Source organism: Phyllostomus hastatus, unplaced genomic scaffold (genome assembly GCF_019186645.2).
Source record: "Phyllostomus hastatus isolate PE091 unplaced genomic scaffold, TTU_PhHast_1.1 phas_contig_159, whole genome shotgun sequence".
NCBI lineage: Eukaryota > Metazoa > Chordata > Mammalia > Chiroptera > Phyllostomidae > Phyllostomus > Phyllostomus hastatus.
In genome coordinates this window covers 23,798,648-23,821,500 of record NW_025333640.1, presented here as the reverse complement: position 1 = coordinate 23,821,500, position 22,853 = coordinate 23,798,648, and the positions used below count along the sequence as shown (strand labels likewise).

General features: G+C 36.1%; 1 protein-coding gene across 4 annotated transcripts in view; it reads right to left on the bottom strand.

Moving 5' to 3' along the window:
- Positions 1 to 22,853, bottom strand: part of LRBA (LPS responsive beige-like anchor protein) — a 513,768-nt gene that overhangs the window by 301,835 nt on the left and 189,080 nt on the right. For all 4 annotated transcript variants that reach the window (XM_045831330.1, XM_045831331.1, XM_045831332.1 and 1 more), the window contains one exon: positions 21,470 to 21,578. In XM_045831330.1, the coding sequence (XP_045687286.1) occupies positions 21,470 to 21,578 (109 nt within the window). The remainder of the gene's footprint in view (positions 1 to 21,469; positions 21,579 to 22,853) is intronic.

Below are 22,853 nucleotides of genomic sequence, written 5' to 3'. Positions count from 1 at the left end.
TATATTGAAATTTTTCAAGTTACACCTCGTAAACATTTGGTAAGCTCTTCAAGTTTATTTGAAAAGGCATAATCCTAAAAAGAGTCCAAGGTAAGCTAAATAGTAAAATGGTTTAAAGTGTTTTGTAATGGATTCTCTTTTGTAATTTAAACGGCAACTTTTCATATCTGACATAAAATCTATAGATATAAATCACATTAAAGTGCCATTCTTTTCCGATTATCAATCTCTGTCTCATTGTGGAATATCAGAGTCACATCTGACCTTAAAATATGATAAAAGGAAAACAAACAGGAATGTTTTGTAAAGATATAATGAACTCCTATCTATTTTTTAAATATCTTTAAAATGTGTTTTGAAGATGTTCTAATTAAAAGCCAATGATATATTCTACGTGTGATGTATCATTCTACGTCCATCACGGATCAGGAATATCAGCTTCAAGATCAAGTACACATTACTTATTGGTGGGTTATATATTTGTGTATGTGTGTGCGCTTATGTTTAAAAGTTAAACATAGGTATTCCAAGAAAATCTACCAAAATGTGCCATCTATTAATAATATCAAGGGTCAGGTCTAGTACTTTCATTATTTTACTTCATATCAACCTTTCTGTTTTCCAGTTTTAAACAACACAAACTAGATAATATGACCTCACAAGAATGGCCACAAAAATATCTGGATCTAAAAAGAAATGAAGCACGCATCTTGGGAACAAACACTTAAAATGTATTTGATTATTGCTATGGAAATCCAAGATTTATTACCAAAGCATTAATAAATAAAGATAACATCAATATACCTACTTAAAAGAAATTCACTTACTTGTAGGGAAAATAAAAGGAAATAATCAAAAGGAGAAACAATGTAGACTGACCATTTATAACTCAAGTGACTACTCGAGTTCTTTAAATGTAAATAAATAAAGCAATATCACATTTAGTCTTCCCTTTCACATGCTATGGTACTACCTAACTTGACTATTTGTCCTTTGCATTCTTAAAGAGACATGAAATTAAAATTAAGCAGATTCCTCGCCAGGCCAGTGTGGCTTGTTGGTTGGAGTGTCACCCCATAACTAAAGGGCTGCTGTTTCAATTCCTGGTCAGGGCACATGCCTAGGTTCAGTCCCCAGTACAGACACATACAATCCCCAGTACAGGCACATATGGGAGGCCATTGATTGATGCTTCTCTCTTGCATCAATGTTTCTCTATCTCTCTACAATGCAAATGAAAATATGTCTTCAGGTAAGGACTAAAAAAAAAGTCAAGCAGATTGCTCTAGTATCCTCCTGTCACCTCTAATCATCGTTTTTGGTGATCATGATATCGATAGACAGTTTGTCTAGACCCCCAGGAAAGGGCACTGAGGGCGTGGCATGTAGCCAGCCAATACCTTCACAGACTGCCCAAGGCATTGACAAGGGAGTTGAGTTTCACAGCACTCCTGTGGGCCTGTGATGTTGCCCAGGTAACTGAGTGCATGTATCCCACCCCAGGCAAGATGGCAGCAGGAGGAGGTTCTTACACTGACCACACGCCAAGCCCTGCAACACAGCTGGCTAAGAGCTAAAAAGCCCTCCTACCCCCTTCCGGTACCAGATTGGGGATGGGCCTAGGGAAAGACAGGTAGATGCACAATATAAGTTGAAATGGCAGCATGAAGAGGTGCTGGACCAAAGAGGCCTGTCAGTCTAGCCTGGGGAAAAGAAGGGATTAGAGGGGATGTGGACCCACCCAAAGCGCACAAAAGTTTAGGAAGTTAACTGGTCATTCTGAGATAGCACCAGTCCATCCCATACCCAAAACTAATATAAACCCAGGGAACAAAGAAATCTCTCTCTTGCATGTGGCTGCTGTTCAGGACCTGCACTAAGAAGGTCTACTGTCCTCTCCAAGGGCCACAAAACCTGAGCGAGCTCGTAGCCCATGGCCTCCAGGAGGGTCTCTCCTGCCCCCCCCCATCCCTCCCCCTCTCTGTCTCTGACCTGGGGGAGCATCTGCTGGTGCCTTTTCATGCATGCCCGCCGGCAGCATGGGACAGTGCAACCCTAGAAACCACAAGGCCAATGGTGGTGCCAGCTCCGTGAGCTGCCTCCAGCAGCAACCTAAAGCAGGACAGAAGCTGGGAGCAAGCTAAACTACCTGGATGGCTACATGGCAGCCATCTCAGGATCCAAAGGATGGTACTTTTAAGATGGGGCATGAATTCTGGACACTGCCTTTGGTTTTGGTCTTGCTGAAGACAGCTGGGTTTTGTCTGGGCACAGCTTTGTGAAATTTATCTTGGCAAAACTATCTACTCCCATATCATCTACTATTACCAATTTGAACCTAGCTTTCAAAATTTTCGTATCAGACCTGGTCGTTTTCCGAAACTGTTCCCACATGTCTATCTGTAGAATAATCTCTAATCATCCAAAAAATCTCTAGCGTTAAATACGTATAAAACTGAAGCCACCATCTTTGCCCCAAATACGCTATTACACTTCAAAGGGCAAGCTTTTTTACTGCTACCATCAATGACTTCCAAGTCCCTCACTTCACGCACCATGATTCAGTTTAGCAAAACCTCGACATCACTCTCACCGCTGCCCTTATATAGATCTTAGTTCAATATTCAGCTCTTCAAATAATCTTTAACTGCCCTCTCATGCAAATTAACTGTTCTCTTATAGACAGTCCCAGAATCATTTCTAGAAGAATTTATTTTGGCATAAGCATGGGCATATTTACATTTATATACCCACTTCTTTAAAAAAAAAAAAAAGTACATGGCTGTCTAAAATACTTAACAATTAAGACTAAATTTTACTGGCTAGAACTTGTGTCTTCTACAATTCATTAATGTGTAGCCTATCCTTTGACATGCTTACCTATGCATCCTACATGCCAGATACACTCATGCTACTCCTCAATTATCCTCAAGACATTTTCAAAGTCAAGAGATATATTTCTCCCATAGCTTTGGCATGTGAAACAAGATTAAAGATGCTTACTGAAAAGGTAAAATGGTAATTTGAAGGACAGACTACTAGAGAAAATGAAGTTACACAAAGATACATAAATCTAGAAGAAGTCTTCTCAAATTTTCATCTAAATATTTAATGTGAAAAAATCATATCTGAAAAGTTCAAAATAATTGAAAATTAAATAATTTGTATTGAAATTATTATGGATTAGTGATCATAAGTAAAATGAGAAATACTTGTGGAAATTAAGCTAAAGCAGCATTTAAAGGACAATTTATAGTCTTAAAGGGAATATTAGGAAATATTAAATATTTAAGGAGGAAATAATACAAATCTTCAACTCATTCAGATAATAGAGGCTATGAAATACATTGCAACTAATTTTACATTCCAGGAATAGAAAACTAAAAACCAATATAATTTGTGTAACTAAACACAAAACTCCTTAAGAAAATACTCATGGCCCTGGCTGGCATAGCTCATTGGATTGAGCATGGGCTGCGAACCAAAGTGTTGCAGGTTCGATTCCCAGTCAGGGTACATGCCTGGGTTGCAGGCCATGATCCCCAGCAACCCCACATTGATGTTTCTCTCTCTTTCTCCCTCCCTTCCCTCTCTAAAAAAAATATAAATAAATAAAATAAAATCTTTAAAAAAAAAGAACAAAATACTCCCATTCACCTATACAAAAAATGGGTTGTACATCATGAGGAATGAAGTTTTTCCATGAAATGCAAGGTTAATTTACTGTTTGAGTATCAACCAACATAATTTTCCATGTAATAAAAAATGGAGAAAAATATGTCATCACCTCAAATAGATTTTTTTAAAAGAATTTTATAACATTCAAAACCTTTTTGTGATGAGGGGGTAAAACCCACTTACAAACTAGGAATTGAAAGAGATTTCTTAAACTTTCAGAAGGGCACCTGTGAAAATCATTCAATTAAAACTGAGGAGAAAACAAGTATGTGCTCTCTTATGACTGCCATTCAATACTATAAACTATCATCCTAACCAGCTTAATGAGGCAGCACAAAGAAATAAAAAGATAGTTTGAAAAGGAAGGAATAACACAGTCTTCATTTGTAGTCATGTTTATGGATATAATAATTTTAAGACTTCTAGGGAAAAAAAACCTACTGAATTTTATGAGTTTGACAAGTTTCTTAAATACAAGAAATTACTAAAAATTAATCTATGTTTCTATATACTGGCAATAACCAACCAGAAAATTAAGATAAATAATATCATTTACACGTGCATTATAAAAATGAAATATTTAGCAATATATAATATATATAATAAAACTATAAAACAATGCTAAGATAAATTAAAGACTAAATAAGTGGAGAAATTTATAGAATTTGACACTCAATATTGTTAAAATATCTACCTTCTTCAAACTGATTTTATAAGTTTAACACAAAAATACTTAAATTGTTAGCAGGCTTTTTTATGGATATTGACAAGCTGATTATAAAATGTCTATGAACAGAAGAGAACAATATTAGCAAAATAATTTTCTAAAAAAATTGTAGGGGATTATACTGTTTGAATCATACTATACAATTAGAAATCAAGAGAATTTTTAGGTTATTACATGAAGAAAGAATATCCTTTCAACAAATGGTGCCAAAACATCTGGCTACCTACAGGAACAGAAACAACAAAGAAACCTGCCTTTTGCCGTATATGAATTGTTTAATTCAAAATGAATCAAAGGCTTAGACATAAAAGTTGAAACCATGACACTTGAAAAAAAAACACAGAAAAAAAATCAGATGACCTTGGAGTAAACAGAGAACTCCTAAAAGGAACCAGAAAAGAAAACCAGCCCTGACTGGATGGCTCAGTTAATTGGAGCATCATCCCGTAAATGGATGATGGTTCAATCACCAGTCACAGGTTCAATCACCAATCAGAGCACAAGCCTAGGTTGCAGGTTTGTCCCGGCTGGGGCGCATACAAGAGGCAACTGATCAGTGTTTCTCTCCCTCTATTTCTCCCTCCCTTCCCTTCTTTCTAAAATCAATAAGCATATCCTCAGGTGAACGTAAAAAATAAAGAAAATCATAACCATTAAAAAATTGAAAAAATGGACATAATCAAAATTTACAAAATCTGCTCTTTAAAAGGTATCATTTGGAAAATGAAAAGGTAAGCCACAGACTAAAAAGAAAAAATATCACCATACATATAACTGACAAACAGTTTCCTTACAGAATATATAAAGAACACTTATAACTCAATAAGACAAACAAACCAATTTAAAGTAATGGGCAAAAGATTTGAACAGACACTTCACAAAGGATATACAAATGACTAGTAAGTACACAAGAGAAAAACTGAAATTAAAACCACAAAATGCTGTCACTATATACCCACTAAAAGACTGTAATTAAAAAGACTGACGATACTGAATATTGGCAAGGATATAAAGCAAATGGAACTGTCATACCTACCTAGCTGGTTGGAGTATCAAATCTATAGCTACTTTAGAAGATTATTTGGCAGTTTCTTGTAAGCTTAAATGTGTCCTTACAACAGCACCTAGAAATTCCACTCCTGGACATTTCCTCAAAAAGAACATATTTACACAAAACTGTATTATATAAAATGCCCACAGTTATTTTAGTAATAGAGCCAAACAATGGAAATGACCCAAAATCCACCTATAGACGAGTGGATGAACAAAGTTATGCCTCAGCAATAAAAAGTAACAAATGAGTCATGCACACACTACTGTGGATGAATATTAAAAATTTATACTAATCAAAAGAATCCAGACCTTAGAGTACCTACTAGAGAATTCCATTTGTATGAAATTGTATATTATGCAAAACTATCTATAATAGAAACCAGAGGAGCAGTTGCCTAAGGTTGGGTGTATGTATATATAGAGAAACTAACCACAATGAATCACAAGGGAATTCTCTAAAATGACAGAAACTGTCTATATCTTGATGATAACTATTACACAGGTATACACACTCGTCAAAACACATCACACTGTATATTTAATTGGGTGTATCTTATTACACATAAACTATACCTCAATAAGTTTATTTAGTACACTTTTAGAAATTAAATGGGCAATGACAGGGAAGAAAGTAGTTAAAATATTCATGTGCAAAAATAAGCTCATATTCTAAATAGGTAAATACCTGCCTCAAATCCATAGAGGACAGATATGCAATAAAACACTGGATAAGAGACAAGTACACTTCACAAAAGTGAAAAACAGATAATATATAATAAACAGGAGAAAAGATGTACAGCTTCATAGGTAAATAAAATCCAAAATAAAAATACAATGAGGTAACACAACACAACTAACAGAATGCTAAAATAAAATCTACTGATCAGTTGTTAATGAGAATGTGAATTACTGGGCATCAATATACTGATGTTGGGAGTTGCACACACTGTTGCAAAACGGCATGGCAAAACCTATAAAAAACAAAACATGCACATTTTACGTCAAGTAATTCCACTCTACTGAAATGCATGAGCATGTCCATCAGAAGGTTGACTTGAAAAGGGTGAAAACAGCATTATTCCTAACAGCTAAAAACTGAAAACAACCTAACTGACAATCAACAGAAGAGATGAACAACGAATAGTCCACTCATGGAATAGAAAACTACTAAACAGCATCCAAAATAAAATAGAAAAATTTAACAAACTGAATGAATTTCACAAACATAATCTTGAACTAAAAATACCAAGTTAAAACACAATTTATGACTCCATTTATATTAAAGTTCAAAATTTGGTTTAAAAAAATTACAATGCTAAAAAAACTTAAATATTTTTAAAAAATCATTCCAGAACATCAGAACAGTATAACACTATTTAGCTTAATGAAGCAAAACTGGGTTTTGATCAGAGAGAAATACTTAGAGGGCTTCTGACAAGCACTTTCTTTACATATCAACAGAGGAAGGTAAATTAATCATGTTAAATACACAGTGTTTCTAGACTTAAGCTTCAGTCTGTTTTATGAGAAACAGGTAAGCAAATTTTCATTAAGTTTGCGTATTGTGAAATAAAAATGAATTTCAGTTAAACATTTCAAAGCTAAACTCTTTAAAAATATTATATAGGCCCTTCTCCTAATTTAGTAACATTTAATTTAACTAAGCAATTAAAGTACATTGTTTATATTCTAAATTTTTTAAAAACACATACACGTTTTTAAAAACACATACACGTTTTTAAAAACAAATCACAAAGTAAATACTTATGTAAAATAGAAGAAAGTTCTCTCTCCCACCTCATCTTTGTTAGGCCAGTAGTTTTCTAAGGAGCGGAGGTGGGGGCGGGGGGCTCCCAGGTACAGTGAGTGGGATCACACCACACAGCACTCCGTATCTGGACACAGAGTCCTGCCCTCTTTTCCATGGTTAAAGAATGTTGTATTTTTAATTAACTAAACGTACTTTATGACAAACACTTAAGTGTGTACTACCTTACCTCCCAATTTGTCCCCAAGTCACGCTATAAATTATTTGTCTAATTAGAAACCATTTGAAAGGGAAATCACCTAAGGGACAAAAAATTAAGCAACTTTTCAATGTTTCACTTTTGGAGGTCTTTGCACTTAATCCTTTTAACTCAGATTTAAAATCGAATCAGGGGGAAAAGAAAAAGGTTAACCAAAGAAATCTTACAAAGACTCCTGAAAAACAGACATAGAAAAATGAAAGCTTAAAACCCTCAATAGCAAACGAAAGTCAACCACTGACAATGTGTGACAGCCACCTTTAATTCTGAAGTGATTCTTCTGTCATCCAACGACTCAAAGTATTGATTTCTCTCAGCATGAAAAAGCCTAAGCCAATGAAACAGCTATAGCATCATCCCACCCGATAATAGCATTCAAGGTTAAAACAGGCAGAACACTTATCAAAACAAAGTATCTCTTCCATTTCTTACGGTTCTAATGGACTGGATGCAGTGTGTTGGGTTCTTATCTCTACAAACTGCAGCCTTCAAACAATATTTTTAAATAATTTGAAAAATAATATAGGTTCTAATTTTTTACCTTAGGCTTTTTTGATAATTGAAAAAAAACTTGTTTTAAAATGCTTTCAGAGGATATTTGAAAAAAGTGAGACAACACTAAGAAGGCTACATACAGTTTGTACTTGTGTGTCAAATCCACAGAGAATATTCTGTTTTTAATCTTTCTTTGGACTTACTTATTAATAAAAACAACACAAATGTCTTAGGTAAATACCAAAAGCTGATTTCTTCAACAATGCCTGCATATGTCATGTATCAGTCTGGTAAATAAAGTAAAATACGCTTAGTATCTGTGGCCAATAAAATTAACCTGAAATTTAAATAATGGGTAGGGTTAAACTCAAATAATTATATTTTTAAAATCATAATGTAGGACAGCAATATATCTTAATATAACATAATATGTAGTAATTACACCCACGGAGACACAGAGAGACAGAAATCAAGAAGCTTTAATTTCTTAAGCTTTACTTTTTGTAATCTGCACAAGAGGTAGATGATCTTAAGCAAAACCTATCATCTTTTAACTCAACAGATCCACTTAACCAATAAATTTTCTTAAGCATTCAAAACTAGGGTCTCTTACTTGTTTAAGGCTAATATGGCCAAATATAAATACTATTTACGAATAAGTTAAGTCTTATGCTTAAATTTCAAATAAAAGTAGCTCGAAACAAGCCAGAAAACAAAAACAAGAAGTGATTATTGCATTCTCATGAAAACCGTAACGCACACTGCGGTGAAGACTCCAGAAACAGACAACCAGAGTGTAAACCTCGGCTCTGACACAGTTATGCATGTGCAAGTTATTTAAAACCCTTATGCCTCAGCGTCCTCATATTAAAAAGGACAGAATGTGGTACGCTTTTTAGGGGTGTCAGAGAAAAACAGACACGAGACAGCTGAGACGTTACCAGGCACGTAGCAGTGACACTGCACATCTCCCGCAGGCTTAGTCAGGACGCAAGCAGTCCCTTTCTTCCCCCTTTCAGTGTTGGGGACAGAGGAATAAAAACAATTATAATATGAGATACTGCTACAAAAGATGTATATTGTGTATTTGGGAGAAGTGAAAAAGAACTGTGTATAATCAGGGAAGGTTACACAGAGGAATTAAAAACTAACGAACAACCAAGAACAAACAGCCCATTTAGGATTAAAAAAACATAAAAATAGCACAAAAAAAAAAGGGAAAACTCAAAACTAAAAGAACAAGCTTAAATAAATACCTTTTATAAAGCAAAGATAAGAGTAACAGAATTAAGACATAATTACCAAAGCCTTTTCTTTTTAGATATCCTGATATATGCTTGTTTATATTTTCTTTGGGTGCCTAATATATTGTTAACCATTTCCTCCATTAAACACTATTCTTCAAAGGATTATATAAATCATTTAACATATAGTTGACTATATTTATATTGCTTAGCTGAATATTGCTGGAACTTCTTTAATTGTTATTCAAAAATACTCTCAGACTAGTTCAAAATAACACATCTGAGGATCAGCTGGCTTTTAGGTACTAATTCCCAAAATATCCGCAATAAAGAATGAGGTATTTATTTTACTTTTTAAAATATACTGAAAACTGATACTTTTGAAATAATCTGACAATGTCAGACATTCAAGCTATAAAAGATTCTAAATACATATTCAATCTGCAATTATTTCTTTGTGGGCTACTAACAAGCAGCTTGGTCAACTGACCACAGTGAAGTCGCACTAGTCTAACAGGTAAATAGGAGGAAACTATTTTTCTCAACTGAAGTACTGCCACCTTGCTCTCCATGATAAAACACTTGATCTTATATTCAGAACTGTACTAATAAACCGTAACAGAAACAATATTCTAATTTTGTAAGCACAAATTCTGACAAGTATTGTATAAAATATACTATGAAGGTTTTAAATTTTCTTTCTTATCAATCTTTATTTTAAAGTTCATTAAGAAAAGACAATTTTTACAGTAACATGATGTGGTCAACTGTTAAGATAACTATGACATCATAAACTAAAATCTATGAGGAATATATTCAGGCCTTTTCTTGGGAAAGATTTTTAATAGTATTAAGAGATCCAGTCTCCTATCAAGAATATATTTTATACTATTAGAATATATGGAGAAGATAATACAGAAAAAATATTTTTCAGTTTGGAAATAATTTGGTCAGCAATGCTCACAGGTAGGAGTTAGATTTTACCTATGTTATACTTCCTTTGCTTTTATCTTGTTTCCCATCTTTAATGGAGTCCCCAGGAATATACTAGCTCTGTTACTTGAAGCTAGAGAAGCACCACTTACAATTTTCAAACAAAGGCAGAAACATCAGCATGTGTAAAAGTGGTCTTCCTTTGCCCCAACAATGATAGCTCTTTTAGTTTCACAGTAACTCTAAAAATTATCATATTTTATATGTGTCATATACATGCACTCTGTACAGGCATGTAAATGGTCTGTTCAAAAGGTACCCATAAAGACTGAAAACAAAAAAATGCTGTGATCCCAGCCTTTAATCTGGCCGTTATCAAAAAGCTAAAATAGAAAGTGAGAGGAGTTGAAACACATTCTAGAAGAACCTCTAGAAACAGTGCACTCCAGACCGAACACACCAGACACTGGAAATACGCTGAGGAGTACAGTCGCTGCATTGTCCAGGTATAGAATACATACCAGAACATAATATGGGTAGGCTGGAGTGGGAGTTTCCCTTAAGGAACTTTAGGGTCCCGTTGTCATTCCACCCGAGAAAGGCAAACCTTAAACTACGAAAGAACCAATACTCTTTCTTCCCTTTCTAAGACTGGAGGCGGGTGGACCTGGACTATAATAAGCATGAAAGTGGTTAAAGAACTCTCTGTCGGGGAGCTGAACTAGCCCCTGCAACACGGCAAAGGGACAAGGGCTACAGAAAAAGAGGTCAAGAAAGGGTCAAGCAAAAACCTCCCGTGCAGAATCATGACCTATGAATTCCAGGAGATGCAATATTCAGTATTGAGCTTTATTTTCCTTTTCTGCATTGTCATGCCCTCTACCATTGTTGGAAACACCACCTGTATGGTAGCAAGAAGCGGCTTTCTGAGCTCTGACACAGCTGTGGTCTGGATCAAAGCCCTATGGCAGAGGGGAGAGTCCCAGATGAACTGTGGGACAAAGAGGCATTCTTCAGATATTGACAGTGATTATACAAATAGTTATGTAAACAATAACCGCTGCCCTGTTGAATACAACATGGAGTCACAGCAGCAGGCACCTTGTCAAATCCATCGAAAATCTTCACAAAATCCCTGTAGGCAGGCACTGTCATTACCATGAGTTTCAGGATGAGGCAATGGAGGGGAATGTCACATACAGTGATGCTCAAGATGATGCAAGGAAAGCTTCTATGTTTCATGAAGCGAGAAACGCCAGCTGTTCGAGCTGGATGCGGAAGAGGAGGAAAGACGCTGGAGACCTAACTGTGAACATTAGTGGATCCCGGAGAGCTTCAAAGAATTTCAGAAGGTTAATCTGTGTTTTACAGAACACAACAAAGCCTCTGACTGTGTCAGTTATGAAAAGGTATGGGCTGCTCTGAAAGAAACGGGCGTGCCTCGGCCCTTAAGGGTCCTGGTACATAACCTGTATTGTAAACAGAAAGCCACTCTCAGCACAGAACAGGGAGAGGCAGAATAATTTCCTACAGGCAAAGATGTCAGGCAAGGGTGCACTTTCTCTCCTTATTTGTTTAATTTGTACAAAAAGCCCCCCAAAACCTTAACATACGAAAAACTGGGCTGGACTCAAAGGAAGGAAGAGTAAAAACTGACAGAAGAACTATCAGTAACTTAGATATACAGATGACACCATCTTACCAGCACAAAGTAACAATGATTTGAAATGAATTCTGATGAAAGGGAAAGAACAAAGTGCCAAAGCAGGATTGCATTTGATCATTAAGACGACAAAAATCACAACAGAATAAATAAACAACTACAACATAGACAATGAAGATGTTTCAATTGTTACAGATGTTGCTTACCTTGCTTGGTCAGTTCCAGTGGACACTGCAGCCAAGAAATCAAGAGAAGGGTGAGACTCAAAAGGCCCGCAAGGGGAGGATCAGGGAAGATCATCGAGAGCAAAGATGTGCCCTTAGAGACCAAAATTGCACACTCATATTTCCAATTCCTATGTACAAATGCAAAAGCAGGACAGTGAGGAAGGCTGACAAAAAAACTGATTCATTTGAAACACGGTGTTGGAGGAAGGCTCTATAGATACCCTGAAATGTCAGAAAAACAACCAAGTGGGTCCTAGAGCAAATTAAGTCTGAAAAAGGCCAAAACAAAACTTTAAAAAGACAAAAGTAAAGCTGTCCTAGTTCAGGCACACTTTGAGAAGGTGGGTCCTCTGGAAAAGACAGTGAAGCTGGGAAAGACAGGAGGCAGCAGGGAGGGAGGAAGGGCAGCTGTGAGATGGTCAACTCCACACCAGAAGCCGTGGGCTGGAGTCTGCGGGAGCTGAGCAGGGCGCCGAGGACCGGACAGTGTGCACGTCCCTCAGTCTTACAGTCACCAGGGGCTCGAGCCGACTCAACAACATGACAGACAGACACAGTGCTGTCTTAGCTCACACAGCCAGTAAACGACGGAGCGAAGATTAACGCACAAGGTTATCTGTCGGGACAGTCGGAACTATGCTAAACTGCACCACGGTAACCGTGTGGTCTCACTGACTGGGCACTCAAACTAGAGTGATCTGGACATTAAAAAGTACTAGAATACTCCTTTAATTTTATCACTTTCATGATTATGTATCAACATCATTTTTCCCTAAGGTAAAGAAAATAATCATGGCAGAAAAGGAACAATTTTAAAAATTATATTGTCAAGCTTACCATCTCCCTGTTCCTGCCCTATAAATCTAAAAAGAGGTTAAGAAGGATCTCCAAAACCCTAATGCTTACAAGAAAACACCAAAGTGGCATTAGAATTGCCATTCTAATACTTTGCTATGATGACTCGAGATCTACTAATCAACCATCTCTTTGAAAATGACAAATGATTATGCAAATTGTATATCAAAAAAGGAATACAACAAGACAATGGGTGCATTAGTCACCAGTGGAGACTCATCATGGAAAACATAATGGTTTCAGTTTTAGCTTCAAAAAAGTTTTTTTTTTAAGATTTTATTTATTTATTTTTAGAGAGAGGGAAGGAAAGGAGAAAGAGGGAGAGAAACATCGGTGTGTGGTTGCCTCTTGTGCATTTCCCACAGGGGAACTGGCATGCGACCCAAGCATGTGATCCCTGACCAGGCGTCAAACTGGTGACCCTTTGGTTCACAGGCCGGCACTCAATCCACTGAGCCACATCAGCCAGGGATATAAAAGACATTTACTATATTAAAAAATTAAAATTTACAAATATTTAGTATCTTCCATATAGAGGTTTTAGATAATGCTGACATTAAAGGTAATTTCTGAGGCAGCATAGAACGTTAAGAGTCCCAAGAAGTTATTATTATGAAAGATACACACTTTTGATAAAAGAAGAAAAAAAAACCCAGAAAGATGAAGCTACAAAGAGAACCAGGAGAAGCTAATCAGAAACACACTGGGTAAGAAAGTCAAGCCCAAAAAAACACAAAAGGAAAAATCCAAATATTATGAAAATTTTTAATTTTTTAAAAATGAAAAAGGAAGGGCTGGTCATCAATGTCAAATGATGCAGAGATCAAGAGAGATGACTAATGAAAAAGAGCCACCGGATAGTATAATTAGATAGTCAATGACATTCAAGAGAACATTTTATTTGCTCCAGGAGTGAAGTTGAAAAAGAAGGAAGAAAAGCCAGTCAGCAAGACACTGGAAAGTAAAGGGGGGTGAGAAGGTAAACACCACGCTAACACAAAGCTCGACAGACTGAAAAAACAAAGTAGAAATGGAAGCTTGGGAATTCTACCAGCATTTAACAAGGTTACCCAGCTTCAATATATGATAATTAGAGGAATATATGTATATCAACACTGAAAAGCTGAAATGTACTTCCAGAGAAAACACTCAAAAAGGAGACAAAAATAACTCCCAATATATTAAAATAATATATACCTTGTTAAAAGAAAACCACAGAGGGCAGTCAATAATTATAAGATAGCCAATGACATCAAGTAAAAATAAGACCTTTCAATCAAAACCACTCTTAACAGTAAGCTGCCTATTTCATACTTAACAAAGGCCTGAACTGAAAGTTCGCGGTATTCTGGAAACAGGTATCAAGGCAGATCTCACAAGTAACAGAGGCGCATCATCTGAGGATCTTTTTCACATTAAGAACCCTATTAGAAAGAAAACACTACAAGGTAATTGAATTTCCCTCAGTTATCTTCATCTCTGTCAGCTCCTGCTACAATAACTTACTCTCCAGAGCAGAGATAACTCAATTCTGTCCAGCAAGCATATGTTATGAATCTCCAAAGCAAACTTGTCTAAATCATTCTGGTCTTCTATCAAGGTTGGCTGTGGATATGAACTCTGACAGAAAGCAAACAAATATATTTTTATCTTTTCAATAATTCACTTCTTCATGCTTTGATGGAAGAAATCATGAAATGAATATATGAACTACAATTATAAAGTCATCTGAAATGGTTCCCATAATTTAAATAAAAACAGTTAATTATGAAAACAATTATTAATATACAGCAGAATTGGTAAACTACCCTGTTTCAATTTCTTTATATAGTTTTATCTAATAGTTTGAGATCAAGAAAAAGACTATTAATCAGATGATACTTATAATGATCTCAAATACTATTTCAACTATTTAATCCTTGAATAAGTTTTAGTAAAATATATTATAGAAAATACAATACTAGAAAATTCACTTTTAAAAAAGTATATATGAATAACTTAAATACAAGGTCTGACAAGAAAATGTATTGCCTATCTGTATTCTAAACAAGCTGTCTAAAACAGAAATGAAGGAAAAATAAACTAACTAAAAATAAAGGGCAAGATCATGAGAAATCCTGTGTTTCTTAATTTAGGTCACAATCTACACAACACCAAAATTACTCAAAACATAAGACTAATTTAAATGTAAATAACTAAGGAACATACCACTGCTCTGAAAAGCTTTAATTTAGATTAAATTTCGCAAATGAAGATGCTGACTTGGATACGCTAGCCACAAAAATAACAACAACAACAATCACTAATGCAGTTTACAATGTGTTTTAACACACATTATAAAATGTTACTCCCCACAATACATCTTTAATTACGGCTTCATTATATCCACTTGTAGAAGGGAAACTAAGACTAAGAGAGGTTCACTAAGTTTCTCCTAAGACTTTCCAACTAATAAACAGTGGCGCCTATAATCGGAACACGCTGTCTGGCTCCATGTTCCTGCCCTAACCCTGTTAACACAGTTTCAAATTTTGGATACCCTTAAACACCAGCGAGAAGCTCAAACAATGCAGCCCACAGTGCTCCTTGTAATTTTTTAATGTAAAGTGTTCTAAATGGTATTTTATCATTTAAACTGCTTATTCCTTCATTTCAAGCACAATCAGCACTTTTTGGATTGGGGAACTCAAATCTGTAATTTGAGAGCACCACTCATGGGTGGCAATTTGAAATAATATTGTAAACTATTATTCTTGCTGGTTATAGCGTAGAAAATAGTTCCACCATGGCCTTTCTCATTTAACTTAACCCTTTCTATTTCCATTGAGAACTAGCATTCCCACTTTTAATCAGAAAAATAGCCCAAATGTGTAGGCTGTAATTAGCATTCAATTGCTGAATGATTATTTGCTGAGCACCTACTATGTGTAAGGCAATGCACCAGGCACTATGGATATGTGATAAAAAGACACCAGAAAAGGAACAGTGAGGTGACTAGTAAAGAGAAAATAGGGTTCCAATAAAAGACAGGAAAGGGTAGTCAACAGCGTTAGATATTGAGGTGATGTTGACTGAAATGAAAACAAGACAGATGCATACTGGGCTTGGTTACATCAAGGTCACTTGTGATCTCAAGAAGTTTCATGGGGGAGTGGGTTAGCAGTCTGACTGCCATGAAGCCAAAGTGCCCTGAGGAGGCTCAGAGGGAAGAGAGAGAAGGCATGAGTGTGGGAAACTAATTTAAAGACTGACGACTAGAATGATAGAAAGTAAGAGGCAGGAGAGTGGAATCAAAAGAAGGGTCTGAGTTTGTCACTTGCTTAAAGATAAGAGATACTGTGAGGTGTTCCTGTGCTTTCCCACTAGGAAAGGAGGACTGATTCACGAAAGGCAAGACAAATAGGCAGAGTCTTGAGAAGTGAGAGGGGGTGAGGGCTCTAAAACACAGATTGGCCACTACCTAATGGGACAGAAGAAAACCCAATACATATTGATTAGTTTGGTGGTAGATTCAGTATTCATTGCAAACTGACAAGATCTACTTTTTTTAAAGATCTTATTTATTTTAGTGCGAGGGGAAAGAAGGGAGAAAGACAGCGCAAGAAACATCCAAGTGCAAGTCAGTTGCCCCCCGAATGCCCCACAACTAGGGACCTGCAAGCCAGGGGTGGGCCCTCACCAGAATCCAGCCACGACCTTTCACTTTGCAGGATGCCCAACCCACCGAGCCACGCCAGTAGGGCGGGTGAGATCTACTTTTGTGACAAACACGGGCTCAGGGCTTCACATGGCAATATGAGTAGAGAGGAGCATTTCGTTTTCCTTGGGGGTGTCGGGAGTATGCATTAATTTACTTGGGTTATAGGAATTCAGGCCGTCCAGAGAAACTTAGTAGGATGACTGGGAGTTACTAAACACCTAATAAAGTTTAAGTGCATAAATGGAATGTTAAATACATTAGTTCAACTGAATACTTGGCAAAGAATTCAGTAACACTCCATGGTTTAGACAGCTTGGTACTCCTATTATCTTCTGCATATGTGACTCAAGCACAGTGACACTATAATCACAACTATTAGCTAATTAACATCAAAATATAACTCATATCAAGATATATCTTATCTAGGCATTAAATCTATGTTACCAAATTGCTACCAAATATGTCTATCCACACAGTACCCCAAAAGTCAAATCTTCAATGTGTTGTACACTATTTTCAATTTTCCCTCCAACATGGTTTTTCTCCTCATTTCCTAATCCAAGAGGAATATAGTACCTACCAGTTCAGGTAAAACAAACTATTTTAAGTTTTTTTTGCAATAACTCAATATACTCACCACATTCATAAACTCAAAAGGTAAATTTTTTAAATAATGTCAAAGTGAAAATCACATAAAATTAGTCACTTTCATATTTAAATCACTGAGATAACCTTGATATGTTTTACAGATATATCACATTAAATAAATTAAACTTTGATAGACAAACATTGTAACAAAAAGATTGCCATGAATTGTGGGCACCGCATTTACAAGGCAGAGTGCAATGTCATACATGACATAATTTTTAATAAACATCTTGTTTACAGCTGTAAGATTAAAAAATAAGGTTAGGATGTACACCTAATCAATGATGTCACGACACCCAAGGAACCCCTACATAAATCAAAACCAGAAGATGTCAAGGATATCCCACTCCAGAGATAATCACCCAATGAACTCCAGAGCTGTGCATTTCAGATCTACACTGGCATCAACCCCCTGATAATAAATGAAACAAGTCAGCCCCTTCACAACTGCAAATGGCATGTTAAATACATGACAACATCTCCTCTTTTCATGAGGAAGTAACTAGCAGTGGAGTTCAGACAGAATTCAGATATATTATTAAAGAATTCACAGCATAAATTCAAGGCTGAATACAGGTAACCTTTAGAATATAAGCTGTCTAGGAAAATATATGCTCCATCCTGTGTAGAGTATTATTTAAGATTTAAGAGCAATATAGTTAAAAATATATTAAACATGAACATGCTTCAATCAATTGGGCTTTATGGAATAAACAAAGGAAATGCTCTTTTCTGTCAAAATAAGAGCAGTAAATTAAAAATACATGTTTGCTCTCTTAAAAGTAATTCCCATATGGAACAGCTGAACAAAACTGTGTTCTCCACTAAAAATTTAGGTTAACAATAAAAGTTTTGGAAAAACTTGTTTTTACTTAGGCATTTTATTACCATGCCTTATAATATTACAATATTATAAATCTCAAAGTAAGGTAAAGATTAACATGGAAAACTGTACTACATAAAGCATAAAATTAAGTAGCTCAAAATAAAGCTACTGTATGACAGAAATAAATCCTATTCATGTACTTTGCAGAAATCTAATGAATGTGAATCAAAAGCACAGATTAGAAATTAAGAGATAAATTGCCTAGATCTGAACTCTAGCTGTAACTCTGGGCTATTTCCTCCTTATGCTGTTTCCTCACTTATAAAATGAGACGCAGTTAACAGGGCTCCCTCAGAGGTTTAATGTAAGGATTAAATTAGTTAAAACGCATAAAAATTCCGTAACAGTTCCTAGCAGAATATAAGGACTCAAACAATATTAGCTGCTGTAGTCACCATCATACCTCAACTAAACAACAAATGCATAGGCTGTCTGGTCCAAAGCACTTCAATCTCTCGCATAACACAGTGTTTTAAAAGTATTTTTCCTCTTTTCAATTCTTGGCTATAAAATTCTTATAATGTGCCTCAGCTACCTTTTTACAATTTTCCAACCATTTTTCTGAAATATTTACTACATGATCTTTCATCCTATATCCTCACTCTACCTGGAAGATTTTTTTTCTATATGCTGTTTTTACACTATTATTTTAATTAGTATTGTTTATCTGGAAAGGCAAGTACTACAGCCTGATCAATCTTTCTTCATAAATCTTAGGGCTATATTAAAACATTTATTTCCAGATATTATATTTCTGAAGGGAATAATTAAATTCCAATTTACTCCACTATTATTCTAATAGAATGGTATGCTAATGCTATTGTATTAAATGTACATATTAATTTGAAAAATCAAACATTTCTGTAACATTAAAATTTTCTCTTTTGGAAGACAAAGAATGCTATGAAGACAACTGGGAAATACGAATAAGATCAGTAGATAAAATAATAGCATGATATCCATTTTAATATTCTGATTTGATAATTGTACAAAATTAAAACAGGAAATTCTCACTAAAATAATTAGAGATAAAAGGGTATTAAGATGTCAAACTTACTCTCAAGTTCAGAAAAATAACAAAAAAGAGGGGTAAAAGTAAGGTGACAGTAAGATCACAGCGGTGACCAGGAGTTTTGGTGGTGACCAGGAGTTTTTGCATTACTCTTATAACTTTCCTGTAAATCTCAAATTATGCCAGAATACTCCTGATTCATTCTCATTCTCTCCCTCTTCCTCTCTCCCCCCCTCCCCCTCTCTGCCTCTCCTTTCCTCTCTCCCACACAGACACATACCTACCCACCCAGTGAACAAAGTACACTGCCCAGCATGGAGTGATTTTCCAGTAGTTTACGTTTTATTTTATATTAATAAGATCTTACAGTTTTGTTCCAAATACTACCTGTGCATTTCTTACAGAATTTCACCCCAAATACTTTTGTCTTAACTATAAAGACTCCCATTTCTGTTTCTATTTTTACCTGGCTACTGCTTGCTAGTCAAAAGAAAAGCTATTAATTTTTCCACATGTATCATGTATCCAGTAATATTACCAAAGTCTCTATTAACTCCGGTAGAAAAATGTTCAAAAATGTCTTACATTTTCCTAGATTAACAATTTTTAACTGGTATGCCAAAAGAATTTTTAAAACATGCAGTACCTCACTACTGAGTCAGGGACATTGATCTCTTTTCCCTTAGACTGTCCAATTGAAAAAACAACAGCCAACACAACAGTATCTGTCTGGTGTGAATGAATCAAAATAAAATCTTTATTTTTGTCAGACAGGCAAAAAATATATTTTTTGATGTGCCGCAGAATTTCAGTGATTAATTTATGTGTGCCATGAGATGAAAAGGTTGAAAAACATTATGCTTGATCATAGCATTAACAACCAAAAAGTCACGTTATCTCTTCTTTTCTTTCTTTTTTTTTTAAGATTTTATTATTTTATTTTTAGAGAGGGAAGGGAAAGAGAAAGAGGGAGAGAGAGAAACATCAATGTGTGGTTGCTGGGCACCTGGCCTGCAACCCAGGCATGTGCCCTGACTGGGAATCGAACCTGCAATACTTTGGTTCGCCTGCGCTCAATCCACTGAGCTACACCAGCCAGGGCTTCTTTTCTAGAATTTATATTATCTTGCACTTATAAGAACATCAAAATAGAGTTAACTAATGATGAAAGCAGATAACAGTTTTTCCTAATTTTAATAGAAATGGCTTTAACCATTTAAAATGATTTTTAGTAAGCAATCTTTATCATATTCAAATTATTTTCTTACATACTTTTTTTCTCAGTTTTATTGAGGCTGGTTGCTGAAATTATACTTCTTTCCTACATTTATTGATATCTTCACATAATGTTTCTATTTTTGTTTTGATATAATTTACTTTCAATGTAGAAATCTTAATATTAAGTCATCTTTGAATTCCATTAATAAATTCTAAGTGGTCACAGTGTATAATTCTTTTATTACATTGTTGGAGTATGTTGGTTAAAGTTTTAGAATTTTGCACCTATACTCTTAAGTGAAATTCATCTTTTAGAGTTTTATTTTTCTAGTACCATTTCCATGTTATGATGATTGTATAAAATGCACTGGGGAAGTTTTCATCTTTTTTTAATGTGCCAGAAAATATCAGCATTTGAATTATCTGCTCCTAACATATAAGAAAGTACCCATAATGGCGCTTTTTATTTTCTTCTAATTTGTAGCAAATATTCTTATGGAATCTTCTAACTTGCCTTCAGTTTGAACTTTGCTAATTTACATAGCTACAACACCGTTAGCTTCCTCTGTGAATTAGCATTTGTTACACATGTTCAGGTGCCACTGCTGAAATAAGCAACAGTCCCAAGAGGGGCCGTCACTTGGCCCCCTGTGAGGACCCAAGAAGCAAGCTCCATGTTCCCCATTTCCTCTGCTACAGAGATGGGAGTGCTCTAAAACCACAGGGGAAAGGAACTTCATGCCTGTGTTCAGCTTCTCTCTAGAAACCTAGACGATCTTACCTCTTCCACAGGGGTTTTCCTTTCCAGTTAACTAGCTCTGTCTTCTTGCCCAGAGGGGGCAAAAGTCCTTCACCAATTTACTTTATTGCAAAACTACTGGATCCCATACCCAGCTCCCATGGTTAAGATCAGGTCACAAACACAGAGGCTGCTGCAAGCAACGTGCAGAGGAGCTGGAGTAGAGGGTTACAGAGACTTGCACCATCTTCCCAGATTCTCCCACAAAGTCAGTCTTAAATCCGGACGGCAAGTGTGCTCACACAGCACTGCCATTCCACCTATGCAGTAACAACTCCCTCACACAACCACGTGTTTAACCTACCTCAAATTCTGCATGCCTGTGAATATCCTCTGCCCGCTGCCGGCTCAGGATAAATTCAGCTTCGTTTGCTACTCTTACTAGATGGTCCTTCATTGTTTGGCTCAGCAACCTATAAAGAGATGAATATTACCCAGTAAATATGAGGTCTGTCGGGAAAAAGTCCAGCCATTGTTGATATAACAAGACCGGTTTTGCATGACACTGATGTAACCTGGCAGCCAAGAAGAGTAGACTGGAATATGCATGCATGAACAATGATGACTTCACTGTACTAGTCGGTGGGGGCCCCTGAGTGAGCATGTGTACTGTGTGGCTGCAACATTCAAAATGACTGACACATTAGAGCAACAAATCTGCATCAAGTTTTGTGTTAAGCTTGAACATTCCTCCACATAAACTATTCAGATGATTTGGAGGGTCAATGCTATGGGCAACTGGTGATTGGCAGCTTCATCATGACAATGCACCCACTCATATATCACATCTCTTGCAGAACTTTTTGGCAAAGCATCAAATACCCATGTGACTCAGCCCTACTACAGCCCAGATTGGGCACGCTGAGACTTCTGGTTTTTTCCCAAAACTAAAATCACCTTTGAAGGGGAAGAGATTTCAGATTGTCCATGAGATTCAGGAAAGTATGACCAGGCATCTGATTGCGATTGGGAGAATTGTGTGAGGTCCCAAGGTGCCTCCTTGGAAGGGAACTGAGGCATTATTGTCCTGTGTACAATGTTCCTTGTATCTTCTTCAATAATGTCTCTATTCTTCATATTACCTGGCTGGAAAACTTCTGGACAGACCTCTCTATCTATACTGTATACATACACATAGTGTATATGATTGTCCACTGTGACTGGGAAGGGACAGTTGTTTCTTCCCTTCTCTGACATCACACCCAATGAAGTACCATTACTTCACACTAAATAACTGAGGAATATAACAGCTAAAAGGTATCTTTCTTGCAAGAGCAGATTAGCTTTTATGAAACTAGCTATTCAACAAAAGCAACTAAAAATGCTTAATTAAATTTGTATTTCAATCTTTTTTTTTAGAGAGAGGGGAAAGGGGGAGAAAAAAAGGGAAAGAAACATCGATGTGTGGTTGCCTCTCAAACGCCCCCTACTGGGGACTTGGTCTGCAACCCAGGCATGTGCCCTGACTGGGAATCAAACCAGTGACCCTTTTGGTTCACAGGCCAGTGCTCGATCCACTAAGCCACACCAGCCAGGGCTACATTTCAGTGTTTTTAAAGACACTGTAGAGTTTCCAAGGCAGCCAAGATTTAAGGAGCCAAGATCCTAGAGAAGAAAATATTCCTAACTTTTCCCAGTGAAGCATTTGTTATTCACAGGTGGGAAGAGAGAAGCTAAGCAGAACTGTG